General features: G+C 36.7%; 2 protein-coding genes and 1 long non-coding RNA gene across 7 annotated transcripts in view; 2 read left to right on the top strand and 1 right to left on the bottom strand.

The window, feature by feature from the left end:
• Positions 1-3,140, top strand: part of nexn (nexilin (F actin binding protein)) — a 15,267-nt gene extending 12,127 nt beyond the window's left edge. For all 5 annotated transcript variants that reach the window (XM_067394659.1, XM_067394660.1, XM_067394656.1 and 2 more), the window contains 5 exons: positions 1,007-1,201; positions 1,290-1,511; positions 1,593-1,781; positions 1,931-2,294; positions 2,450-3,140. In XM_067394659.1, the coding sequence (XP_067250760.1) occupies positions 1,007-1,201; positions 1,290-1,511; positions 1,593-1,781; positions 1,931-2,294; positions 2,450-2,463 (984 nt within the window). In that variant the 3' untranslated portion in view covers positions 2,464-3,140. The remainder of the gene's footprint in view (positions 1-1,006; positions 1,202-1,289; positions 1,512-1,592; positions 1,782-1,930; positions 2,295-2,449) is intronic.
• Positions 1-7,006, bottom strand: part of LOC137026969 (uncharacterized) — a 24,390-nt gene extending 17,384 nt beyond the window's left edge. Inside the window, exons 1-2 of the long non-coding RNA XR_010895955.1 lie at positions 6,890-7,006; positions 3,825-3,992 (exon numbers count right to left, since the gene is read on the bottom strand). This is a non-coding gene — a long non-coding RNA (uncharacterized lncRNA). The remainder of the gene's footprint in view (positions 1-3,824; positions 3,993-6,889) is intronic.
• Positions 6,317-13,818, top strand: mindy4 (MINDY lysine 48 deubiquitinase 4). Its single transcript, XM_067394661.1, has 18 exons — positions 6,317-6,679; positions 6,892-7,011; positions 7,094-7,290; positions 7,390-7,648; positions 7,789-8,012; positions 10,072-10,130; positions 10,380-10,477; positions 10,571-10,687; positions 10,777-10,865; positions 11,055-11,156; positions 11,243-11,306; positions 11,403-11,468; positions 11,861-11,928; positions 12,014-12,077; positions 12,296-12,457; positions 12,752-12,932; positions 13,100-13,184; positions 13,315-13,818. The coding sequence occupies exons 1-18, from the start codon at positions 6,617-6,619 to the stop codon at positions 13,361-13,363; spliced, it is 2,067 nt and encodes a 688-aa protein (XP_067250762.1). The 5' UTR covers positions 6,317-6,616; the 3' UTR covers positions 13,364-13,818.

Below are 13,818 nucleotides of genomic sequence, written 5' to 3'. Positions count from 1 at the left end.
TTGTAATAAATAAGAATATTCTAATTTTTTAAAGGATTAGTTCACTTAAGAATTACAATTTCCTGATAATTTACTCACCCCATGTCATCCAAGATGTTTATGTCTTGAAATTTAGGTTTCTGAGGAAAACATTCCAGGATCTTTCTCCATATAGTGGACTTTAACAGTTACCAACATGTTTGAAGGTCCAAATTGCAGTTTCAATGCAGCTACAAAGGGCTCTAAACAATCCCAGCCGAGGAATAAGGGGCTAATCAAGCAAAAAAAATGGAAAAAATACATACTTTTCAACCACAAATGGTCATCTTGCACTAGCTCTGCAATGTGCCGTTAAAAAGTAAATCTTTTTTTTTTTTTTTTTTGAAAATGACTGATCATTTCGCTAGATAAGACCCGTATTCCTTGTCTGGGATCATGTAGAGCCGTTTGAAGCTGAATTGAAATGCAATTGGCAACCTTCAATCTGATGGTAACTGTTGAATTCCACTATATGGAGAAAAATCCATGTTATCCTCAAAAACCTTAATTTCTTTTTCGACTGAAGAAAGAAATACATAAACATCTTGGATGACATGGGGGTGAATAAATTATTAGGACATTTTAATTCTGAAGTAAACTAATCCTTTAAGAACTAGAACAAAACTGTCCAGATCCTCACACTTTTACATTGGCAGCCTATGTGAGACACAACAACATAATATACATAACAAGTCACAAACTATGTGATAATATATAGCTCTTTTTACACATGGCACTGTTTTGATATTAACTGATTTTGTCTATTAGAGTAACAGGGTTGTGTGCAATTTGGAATTTAGTTGAAACAGACAGACAGATCAGGGAGGAAGGACACTTCATTTCCTATTACTTATTCCAATTCAACTACATTTGGGATTTGGATTAAATTCAAAGAAAAACACTCAGTACTTGCACAAGACGTATAAAAATATATGTCCATAAGTAATTGAATATCAATTGAGATGTACGCATCCCATTTTTGTGACAGGTGCAAGATGAAGATGGAACTCTGGTGCGGACAGAGTCACAGGAAGCAATGCATCCAGGGAAACTAGAAATCAACTTTGAGGAGATGCTGAAAATGAAAGAGGAGGCAGAGAAGAAACGCAAGGCAGAGGCCAGACGCCAGAAAATGGAGATGGAGAAGAAAGAGTTTGAACAGATGCGACAAGAGATGGGCGAGGTCAGCTTCACATGCCACTAAAATGATCATTCAATTTCTAATTTCATCACATGTTCTCTTATTTACATGTTTTGTGGGTTTGCTTCAGGATGAGATCAATGAAAGCTCTGAGGTGGTGAGCACCGAGTATGAGGAGCTAACAAAGCTGAAGCGGACTGGCTCCATCCAGGCCAAAAGCCTAAAATCCAAGTTTGAGAAGATCAAGCAGCTCACAGAGGAAGAGATCCAGAAGAAGATCGAAGAGGAACGAGCAAGAAGGAAAGAAATTGACGAGAAAATCAAGGAGAGAGAGGCAGAGCGCTGTCAGGAGGTGAAAGAACGAGGCAATTTCTAATTTTTCATTCCAGCTAAAGAACTCTGAAATGGAGAATTTTGCTCATTTCTTCCACAGGATGAAGATGAGGACAAAACAACTCCAACTAAAGCAGAGGATGTTCCGTTCAGACAGAAAGTGGACATGAGAGCACGGTTCGAACAAATGGCGAAGGCCAGAGAAGAGGAGCAGAAGAGGAAGATCGAAGAGCAGAAATTACAGAGGATGCAATTTGAACAACAGGAGATTGATGCTGCTCTCCAAAAAGTAAACCTCTCATGGGCTGCTTTGTTTAAGATCTAAGTGGTGGACATGCCTGGATCTGATGTCAACACTAATGCATGACAGAGCTGCATGCGTGTGATTTCTGTTGTTTTTTTTCCGAGTGTGAAACACTTTGTCATGTGTCTTGTCAGAAAAGGGAAGAAGAGGAGGAGGAAGAGGGTAGCATCATTAATGGCTCTGCCGCCTACGAGGATGAAGAGGACCATGCCAGGTCAGGTGCTCCATGGTTTAAAAAGCCCCTGAAAAACCAGTCGGTGGTTGACGCAGAGCCTGTGCGGTTCACAGTGAAGATCACGGGAGAACCCAAACCAGAAGTCACCTGGTGGTTTGAGGGTGAGCTGCTGCCAGACTCTGAAGACTATCAGTACATTGAGAGAGGCGAGACCTACTGCCTGTACCTGCCGGAAACTTTCCCCGAGGATGAAGGAGAGTACATGTGCAAAGCCGTCAACAGCCGAGGCACTGCCGCCAGCACCTGCATTCTCACAATTGAAAGTAAGCCGCTTCCTGTCTCTACTAACCACCTGCATGCTGAGATTGCTTATGGCGTCACTAAACTCAAACGGATCGCACGCTCCACTTCCACTCGGTTCTTCTTCTTCTTGTTAATCAAACTGTGTCTCTCTGTCTCCCTGTCTTTCTCTTTCCAGCTGAGGATTACTGATGCTCTCCTTCTCTGGAACTTTCCCAAACTTTTATTTTTTTCTTTTATAAAAGTTCTTTTCTCACGGTAGGGCCAAAAACCGAGGAGGAAGGAGCGGTATTTTTTTTCTTCCATTCCTCCTGAAGATACGCTCAATGATGAAGTGCAATCTGTTGTTTACATTAGATGCTGCACTCACAGTTAACAAAACAAAAAACCTCCATATCTGGGATGAATTTGTGCCAAAACACAGATACCGTTCCCATGATTTTCTAGAATAAATACATGGCGTAGATGAAAAAGAAATCTAGTTAATTAAATACATTTTAGTTCAACATATACCCACTATGACACTGAGGAAGGATTTCATACCCATGTCACTGAATGAATGAGACGTTACTTGAGAGTTTGATTCAGTATCTGTAAAAGGGGCTGTGGTTGCATTTTCTTTGTTAAATTCCTATAAGCACCTCTGTTCAGGCTCAGATGTTTTTTTTTTCCACTTTGTGATCTGAGTATTGAAAGTTTTGAATAAAAATGTACACATAAAGCTTTCATATCCCCAGATGTTTTTATGTCTATGGTAGTGAGTAAATGAAATGTATGGACAGTGTATGTAGGTTAGCAAGAGGTGATTTTAGGTTTTAGAACATTTGTGTAATGTATAAAATTATAATAAAATTAATGAAACTGATGTGTTGTTGGCTGTTTTTATAAACTAACTCTTTATTTAATTTTTAGGAGATGTGGCCTGGTGGATTCATCTGATTACAGTTTAATATAGAATAGAGTGATTGCCTAATGCCATATTCTTTGGTTTAAAGGAACACTCCACTTTTTGAAAATAGGCTCTTTTTCCAACTCCCCTAGAGTTAAACAGTTGAGTTTTACCGTTTTCGAATCCATTCAGCTGACCTCCGGGTCTGGCGGTACCACTTTTAGCATAGCTTAGCATAGTTCATTGAATCTGATTAGACTGTTAGCATCTCGCTGAAACAAAATGACGATATTTTTCCTAGTTAAAACTTCGGCCTAGAAAATCACAACTTTTCATTTTCCGTCGGTCTTAGTACACAATGTAACTACAGAAGAGTCAAGTCTTAAACAGGAAAAATATCAAAACTCTTTGGTTATTTTTTTGAGCAAGATGCTAACGGTCTAATCAGATTCAATGAACTATGCTAAGCTATGCTAAAAGTGGTACCGCCAGACCTGGAGATCAGCTGAATGGATTTGAAAATGGTAAAACTCAACTGTTTAACTCTAGTGGAGTTAGGAAATGAGCATATTTTCAAAAAAGTGGAGTGTTTCCTTGATTATGATTTCAAATTTTTAAAGGATTAGTTCACTTTAAAATGAAAGTTATCACAAGATTTACTCACCCTCAAGCTATCCTAGGTGTATATGACTTTCTTCTTTCTGATGAACACCATCATTGTTATATTAATAAATATCCAGCTTTTTAACAGCAGTGAACAGGGCCAACGAATTTAAAGCTCCATCCATCATAAACGTACTCCACACGGCTCCGGGGGGTAAATAAAGGCCTTCTGAAGCAAAGAGATGCATTTGTGTAAGAAAAATATCCATATTTAACAAGTTTATAAAGTTGTGCCATTTGCTAAAATCATTTAAATTCATTTTTTCCCTCATTAGTGTACACACAGCACCCCATATTGACAGAAAAACACAGAATTGTTGACATTTTTGCAGATTTATTAAAAAAGAAAAACTGAAATATCACATGGTCCTAAGTATTCAGACCCTTTGCTGTGACACTCATTTATTTAACTCAGGTGTTGTCCATTTCTTCTGATCATCCTTGAGATGGTTTTACACCTTCATTTGAGTCCAGCTGTGTTTGATTATACTGAGTGGACTTGATTAGGAAAGCCACACACCTGTCTATATAAGACCGTACAGCTCACAGTGCATGTCAGAGCAAATGAGAATCATGTGGTCAAAGGAACTGCCCGAAGAGCTCAGAGACAGAATTGTGGCAAGGCAAAAATTTCTGCTGCACTTAAGGTTCCTAAGAGCACAGTGGCCTCCATAATCCTTAAATGGAAGACGTTTGGGACAACCAGAACCCTTCCTAGAGCTGGCCGTCCGGCCAAACTGAGCTATTGGGGGAGAAGAGCCTTTGTGAGAGAGGTAAAGAAGAACCCAAAGATCACTGTGGCTGAGCTCCAGAGATGCAGTCGGGAGATGGGAGAAAGTTGTAGAAAAAGTCAACCATCACTGCAGCCCTCCACCAGTCAGGGCTTTATGGCAGAGTGGCCCGACGGAAGCCTCTCCTCAGTGCAAGACACATGAAAAAAACACCTGAAGGACTCCAAGATGGTGAGAAATAAGATTCTCTGGTCTGATGAGACCAAGATAGAACTTTTTGGCCTTAATTCTAAGCGGTATGTGTGGAGAAAACCAGGCACTGCTCATCACCTGTCCAATACAGTCCTAACAGTGAAGCATGGTGGTGGCAGCATCATGCTGTGGGGGTGTTTTTCAGCTGCAGGGACAGGACGACTGGTTGCAATCGAGGGAAAGATGAATGCGGCCAAATAAAGGGGTATCCTGGATGAAAACCTTCTCCAGAGTGCTCAGGACCTCAGACTGGGCCGAAGGTTTACCTTCCAACAAGACAATGACCCTAAGCACACAGATAAAATAACAAAGGAGTGGCTTCACAACAACTCTGTGACTGTTCTTGAACGGCCCAGCCAGAGCCCTGACTTAAACCCAATTGAGCATCTCTGGAGAGACCTAAAAATGGCTGTCCACCAACGTTTACCATCCAACCCGACAGAACTGGAGAGGATCTGCAAGGAGGAATGGCAGAGGATCCCCTAATCCAGATGTGAAAAACTTGTTGCATCTTTCCCAAAAAGACTCATGGCTGTATTAGATCAAAATGATGCTTCTACTAAATACTGAGCAAAGGGTCTGAATACTTAGAACCATGTGATATTTCAGTTTTTCTTTTTTAATAAATCTGCAAAAATGTCAACAATTCTGTGTTTTCTGTCAATATGGGGTGCTGTGTGTACATTAATGAGGAAAAAAATGAACTTAAATGATTTTTGCAAATGGGTCTGAATACTTTCTGTACCCACTGTATATTACAACTTGTGAAAAGGGGCATAATTGGTTCCCTTTAATGCAAATTGGTATGAAACCTTTCCTAATTTTAGTTTGAATGTATAATTTAAGGGAATTGAAAAACGACAAAATTAATACTGTAGTTTTTAAGCATAAAAGCAATGTCAAAATATTTTAGAAAATAGTTTAAAAAGTCTTTAAAAAGCTTGTAGGCCATACATGCCTAAATGACAGAATAGCAGACAAAATAGAAAAATAAAATAGAAATAGATATTAAAATAAAAATAGAAGTAAAATACAAGTGCCGTTTTGCAATAGACAAAGTTTACTGTATTATGAAAAGTGTCAGTGGCAATTGCCTTTCTCATAACAGACCACTCTTCTCCTCAACCAGCTCAAATATGGACAAATATTTGACTTTCTGTCAACAAACAAGACTTTATACTCAATGGAGACAGTTCTGCTAAACATTTTCGGTGTATTTTCATAAATCAACTCCAGGCCATCAATTTCCCAGAAGAGCTTCCCTTCGGAGCTATTTTGATTACACAGAACAGTAAACACTAAGATAGAGGTATCTTGATGGTTTATTATTCAAAAGTATTAACATAAAACAGTAGTCTTCTACATACCTACCAAAAGAGCAGGATACTTTCCAACCTTACAGCAATATTGCATTCATTTGTGCCGTCACTTTAAAGCTTCAAAAATATTTCCTTCTTTGCAAACTTAAAGTAATACATGTTGCATCCGCAGGGAGGCGCAGCTGTGTCATCAATCCACGCACTCAGAAGAACCGCACGCTCTATCAACAATGGTCTAGTGGTAACTATAGCAACAAGGAGAAAAGCTAAACCGCTAGCTAGTAGCAAGCCTCTGGAAATATTCTTACCTCATTTATCAATCACTAAACATTAAAATACCATGCTGAAAATGCGCTAACGGTGTGTAGATGAAAATATGTCGTATGTTGACCAACAGTATTCAAGGTGTGTGAAGTTTGGGGCTATCTGCACCGAACTAGCCAACTTGCTATCTCAGTCCCATATTTATTACAGCTGTGTTATTGTGATACATGATGGGCAAAGATGTGGAGGAGGTGTCCGCGTCTCTAGTACGGGAATATCTCAGTCGAAAGGTGGGTGACGGATCATTTTCTTTCAACTGATTCAGAAATGTAAACATGGTACTTTGACACCAAAGCTAACTATCCTGTACCACGGTAGTGACATTTTTAAACATGTTTACCTGGTGTGATATACATACTGTATGTTTAAGGTGCTTTAAAGGTAGCTTTCCTCTGTATTCTCTCAGAGATTGTTCTGTTTGGATGATGAAATGTACTTACAGGGCCTGAAGAAAACGATAGCGTGCATGGATGAAGAGCTTCCGCGAACTAATTCAAGCATTAATAACAGATCAGATCTGCGCAGAATGCTTCACCTTGAGGGCCTCTACAAACAGAATAAGGTATGAAAGTAAAAAACAACTGTATTTATAAAATATCAAGAATGCTGGAAAAGCAGAGGTCATAAAATGCATTTGTATTTAGGCTGAAGAACATCCTTTGAAGTCGATGTTGGAGATTATTGTGAAGGACAGAATGAGTGAAGGTGACAAAACCAAACTACACCGTCATGGTGACAATCAAGCACATCCTCTGGAACAAACCATCTCCAGCTCTTCCATAGACATGAGTGTTAAAAGAGATCAAGGTTGTATCGAAAGTCTGTGGTCTGACAGTACAAGGTATTTTTTTAATGATTTAGTTTACAAAAATCCAGTATATTCATTTGTTTGAGACTTTCAAGATCTGTTGAGAGGAATAAACATTCACCTTTTTCACAGGTTATCTGAAAGCAGCAGTGTGTCACAGCTTATTACGTCTTCCCAAACATCTTCTGAAAAGACACGAAAAAAGAGCTTTGCTGTTCACCCTGAGAGTGAGAGAAGTGTCTATGCCATTTCTAGCCATGATCTCCTAACAGTGTCATCGAAAGAGGGATTTCTCTCTGAGAAAAAGATCCTAGACACTGATAGCCAGAAAAACAGAAGCAGCAAGATTAGACGAGGCATTATGGCGGGTCCCATTGCCAGCTCTTTGCAGGTAATGAATGGTGATTCATAAAACTTAAACAAATCTATTAAAAATTCAAATCCAGTGATTTAATAATGTTGCATATTTATTTTATTAATTTAACTAAGATTTAATTCTACATTACTTGACAAGGATTTAATTTTCTGTAGGAGAGTAACAGAAGACGTCCAGGCCGAAAAGCACCTTCATCTACTACAGCAACAGCAGAGGATTTTAAAGAATCAGCAAACTGGACAAATGGCCTCAATACTACAAATACAAAGTCTAAACCATCAGCCTCTCTTGAAGGGGAGAGCAACATGTTTTCTAATTTACATAAAGGAATCATAGACCACAATGGACATGAGAGGATGTCGGAAGTCAAGCATCGCTTGTGAGTTTGTTTCAATCTGGTTCAATCTGTTGTTTTTCCTGGCACTGATTAGAATTAGCCCGAGACTGAGAAAAAATATTTTCTTACATATTTTTGTCTTGTTTTCCAGTACAATTATCTAAACATTCTTAAATCAAGATACATTTACTTCATAAGCAAAATTACTTACAATATTAATTATTGTGTTCTGAAAAATCTATCAAAATTAAGTGTTTTCCTGCCAAAGGGGTAAGAAAGATAACCTTAAAGGGTTAGTTCAGGGTTCAGGGTTAGTTAAAAATTCTGTCATAATTTACTCACCCTCATGTTGTTCCAACCCTGTATGAGTTTCTTTATTCTGTTGAACACAAAAGATATTTTAAATTTGCTTATTTGGGGACACTTGACATTTGATAATCAACTGCTTTGATTTGCCTGCATTGACACTATTCTTTAAGAGTTGTTGTGGAGCCAAAATTATGTACCAGTTATCTATGTAAAGCTACTTTGACACAATCTACATTGTAAAAAGCGCTATATAAATAAAGGTGACTTGACTTGACTTGTCTTGAAGGTGAGTAAGTAATGTCAAAATGTAAATTTTTGGGCAAACTATCCCTTTAATTCAAAGGGAAAAGTGGATTGTTTTTCTTAGTCCACTGTCAGATATTTTTTCTTGTTTAAAGCAAAAACTCATTTAATTTGGATTGTTTGATGTCATTTTGCTTCTCAAGAACCTTAAAGGGTTAGTTCACCTCAAAAATGAAATTTCTATCATTAATTACTTACCCTCATGTTGTTCAAAACCTTTAAGAACTTCATTCATCTTCAGGACATATATTTAAGATATATATATATTCATATAATTAAGATATTTTTGATGAAATCTAAGAGGTTTTTGAACGTCATTCAAGGTCCAGGAAAGTACTAAAGACATAATTAAAATAGTCCATGTGACTACAGTGGTTCAACCTTAATGTTATGAAGTGACAAGAATACTTTTTGTGCGCAAAAACAAAACAAAAATAACTTTATTCAACTATTTCTTCTCTACCCTGTCAGACTCGTACTCATTTGATGCTGTGAGCGCAGTTCAGCTTCTGTGTTGTTGTGGCAAAAATTCAACTTTGACTCTACTGCATAAGAGACAAACACGTCCAATTGTCTTTAAAGCTTTTATTTCTTGCAAGAAAGGTCAGACAGGTCATACAGAAACACAAGTAGCTGCAGAGTGTAAGACCAAGAACGAAAGCTTCCCCTAACTTTTATATCTCTAACCTCCAAGGCCGAAGCCTCTGTCCTTTTACCATATTTAGAACATCTCTTAGTGGCTGTAACTTTCCACACATTGTTAGACATGTTTTTAACATACATCTTGCATGTCCCCATACCATATCTTGCTCTTTCTATTTCTAACATCTATGTTAACAATATGTTAAACATTATCAATGAAGCCAACATCATATCATGTTCCATAAGCATCATATTTCACAAGAATACAGGTAAAAAGCATATGAAAAATTACAATTTCCACAACAGTGTTTACGTCAAAATGCCGGCTCAGTATTGGCTGACACTGTTCACGTGAACACCTCGACACATGCGTGATGCTGACGCTGGAGCCGGCCAATACTGAATTCACTGTGTCAAATGCGTATGAGTCTGACAGGGTAGAGAAGAAATTGTTAAATAAAGTCATTATTTTTGTTTTGTTTTTGCGCACAAAAAGTATTCTCGTCACTTCATAACATTAAGGTTGAACCACTGTAGTCACATGGACTATTTTAATGATGTCTTTAGTACTTTTTTTTTTTTATTTTTTTTTTTTACTTTTTTCATTTTTTGGTGAACTAACCCTTTAAATGTATATTTTCTGAATTTTATATTAAAAAAGTGGCATAGAATTTCTAGCCACAGCCTTGAATGTATGCATTAATTTATTATGAATAAAATACAAAAATATGCATTAGACAATATGTCTCTAAGAAGCTCCAATTTGGTAAAAAGAGACTCTTGGTATTTATTCACAGCTGCAATATGTCAAATGTGTGATTATTAACTTTTATTGTTTCCTCTCCAGAAAGAATTCGGCACCCAGCCCAAAACTGGATGGACTCCATGTGTTGGAAATGGTTTTGGGTAGTGCACCTCAAATCTTCAGCAGATTACATTTTGTATCATAGCCAAGTTAACTGAAGAATACACTAGCATCTGTTGTATTGCTTTAATATAACTGAAGTGCTACTTTGTCCACATTAAATGTTTGTATAGTTGTCCACGTTTAATTTGTTTCCCTAACCCTACATTTTTTAAATCCTTTGCTTTAAAATAACTTATTAAAAATTCCATTGTTTTGAAATTCCTTCTAATTCTTCTTCAATCTTACAGATGACATAGAGAATGAGGAGAGCTTGTGTGATGTTTCTAGAACACCCATGCCAGAACTAAGTTTGGACAAGACTCCCATGGACCAGATGACTGCCACTGTAAGTACATTATCATTTCAACTTCCTAGAACCATAATCTATGTGATATCAGCCCAGTCTGAGATGATATCGCTGCTATCGTGTCTACTTCAGGCTCTGAAGGAGATCATCTTTGGTTCTCCCATGGCTTGTTTCACTGAGGAGTGGAAACAACAGAATTTTACCTTTTCAGATACTCCAGGTTTGAAGTATGGGATTGTACAAAAGAAGGTACAGTATTTCAGACAACATCATGATTTACTGTAGTTTTAATGTGCACACTTTTACGTCATGAGATGTTCTGGGATTTTTTTTATCAGGGAGGACCCTGTGGTGTCCTTGCAGCAGTTCAGGCTTGTGTTTTACAGAAGCTTCTGTTTGAAGAATCGAGCAGTGGCTCATTGGATGAGTGTGTACCAAGCATAAGTCATATTTTTGCTCATTTTTCTGTCACATAAGATCAGATATTATTTTTTACCTTTTAGTATTTTAAAACCATTCAATCATTTTGGTACCATTTTTCCTTTTGATCTTTTTTTACTAGTGAATATTTTAGGTTATAGGTTATGTCTCAATCAGTTGTCTTAAACTTAATCAGGAGACTGGAGGTATCAAACATTTTGAGGACAAAATGTCTATCTCTGGCTTTGGCTGACATCCTATGGAGAGCCGGGAATATGAAGAGAGCCACAGTTGCAATGCAAGTGTCACACGTTTAGAATTATCACTTATATTTACAAAATTATTGGTCATTTTGTAACTGTAATAAAGTACCTGCCCCTACAGAAACACAGGAAGAAGTCTTTTCACCCCGATCGGACGCTACAAATCAGACGGTAGTCTAGAAATGGTAAGTTGATTCTTTGTTCCTTAAATTACCTACTAATTACTTCTTTTGATGACTACATATTTCTCTTTTGTTAATTCTTTTTTATATTCCACATAGATAACATACGTCACTGCTGAGACCTTAGATGATCTCACTTTAGTTCTTGAGAAGCATGTGAGACAGGTAAGTCTGTGCTTAAATACCTTCTGACACATCCTGTATACCTGAGTTCTATTCTTTGTAGAACATATATTTTCTAAAAAAATGTTTTATAATTATAATTTTATAATATTTATTATGTACAGTATTATGTATTTATATTTTGTTATTATTATTTATAATATGTATAAAAATAGTTGTTTATAATATTTATTTAGAACATTTATTATATTTTATTTTAGTTTTATATTTATTTATATATTTATAATTAAATTTGCTCAAGTTATAAGCAAGGTTTGTATCTGAGCACATCCATTGATAGTCTTGAAGCATTTTAAGGCAAACATCACCCGTTTAATAGCTCCTTATGCCATTGACGATGGTAATTAGTAGCAGTTTTCTTACTTCCTTTTTAGTTTGAGTCTGGTCCCTTTGGCTGTATTCTACTTACCATCTCTGCCATCCTTTCCAGAACTATTGCAACGTGAGTTTCCACCTCTTTAACTCAGTACAGACTGTTTATGTTCATATATTCAATGAGCTAATAAATTGGTTCTTTGTGTTTTTAGTATACAAAGTGATATGGATGTGCCAACCTCCACTCTCATTGGAGCTCATGGCTACTGCACACAGGTTTGCCGTATTAACACTTTGCAGTCCTTATCTAAACATCAAATACAATACACAAAAGAGAGCATATTTTATTTTGCTCTTACTAAAAACAATGTCTTGGTGTCAGCATTTTAATAAAATAATTATATTGGTTGTTTTTCTGTGTAGCTTCAGTGTGAACAGTGCTCTGATATGATTAAGTCATTAAGTCTTATAATTTTCCTTTCATTTTTCTTAAGGAATTGGTAAATCTTTTGCTTTGTGGACGGGCAGTTTCAAACGTCTTTGATGATGAAATGAAGCTTGATTCTGGAAATGGAAATTTTACACTTCTTAAGGGAATTAAAGCACGTTGTAACATTGGGCTGCTGTCTTTATTTGAGCACTATAATATATGTAAGGTAAGAAGGCTTGAAACACTCTAACATGTACTTGGCTATTATACTTGACACTTTATTTTAAGGTGTCTTTGTTACACTGTAAATATACATTTAAGTACTGAGTAATATTAAGTAACTAAATGTACTTACCATAGGGTTAGGATTAAGGTTTGGTTTGGTTTAGGGTTAGTTGCATGTAACTATGCATAATTTATAGTTATTACTATAGTAACTGCATGTAACATATGTAACAATGACACTGTAAAATAAAGTGTTACCCAAATTTGTTATATCCCAATTTCTCTCTTTTTAAAGGTTGGATCTTACCTGAAAACTCCCAAGTTTCCAATATGGGTCGTGTGCAGCGAGAGCCATTTCAGCGTGCTCTTTTGTCCCTCTGAAGACCTGGCAACCGATCACTGCAAAGAGGAAGAGTTCGACTTGTACTATTATGATGGGCTGGCCAACCAGCAGGAACCAATTAGATTAACAGTCTGTGAGTCTTCTCCTTTGGGTCACACACACAAAAAACAAACACTGACTGTATTATCCATAGTATTTGAGAACAACTAAATAAACACAACCTTTGCACACTTGCTTCATAATTAGGATTTATAATAAGTCAGTATTAAAAGGTCTTCGGTATTCTTTGTCTCTGGACAGATCCACATTGTGCTGCAGAGGCTGCTCAGAGTGACAACGCAGACAGTGATCTCATCCCTCCACTGGAGCTCTGCATCAGAACCAAGTAAGTCTCTTATTTCATCAGTGCTTAGAGGTCTATCAGTGTTGTTTATCAAAATATTGTCTATGACATGTAATTTTGAAATTGTGAAATACAAACGTGGCGATATGAATGTTTCAAATATGTTTTACAGATGGCGAAATGCAGTGGTCAGCTGGAATGATACAGATCCCATTCTTTGATAATGCACGTTAAAAGAGATTGTTCTTTCTGTGTGACCCCGGTATGTTTTTATCAAGTGTAAACAAATTTTCATTCGGTTTTATATTTAAAAATGCATGTGTTTAGTATTTATTTTGTCTTTTATGATAAGCTTTTTTGCTGCCATTCTTAACAAACTTAATATTATTTTCATAATTCTGCTTCTTTTTCTTATGTTGTGTGGTGTTTTTGTATGTGATTACAGAAGTATAAACGCAGAAATTTATTTATAAGACAAATGCCTTACTCCAGGGGTACAGATCAACAAATTCTCAATATTGTCAATCAATATTATATGGAAGATATCTTGTTTGCTGCTCTCTCACCAATTTAAACCAAGATCTATATCCCTGTTCTCTCTAGCTCATTTTATACAATTGTTTGCAATTACTTTATCTCTCACAATTTCACATTGACATTGTAGCATTAAAACTGT

This window comes from Chanodichthys erythropterus, chromosome 9 (genome assembly GCF_024489055.1).
Source record: "Chanodichthys erythropterus isolate Z2021 chromosome 9, ASM2448905v1, whole genome shotgun sequence".
Classification (NCBI taxonomy): Eukaryota; Metazoa; Chordata; class Actinopteri; order Cypriniformes; family Xenocyprididae; genus Chanodichthys; species Chanodichthys erythropterus.
This window is presented reverse-complemented; position numbering and strand designations above follow the sequence as displayed.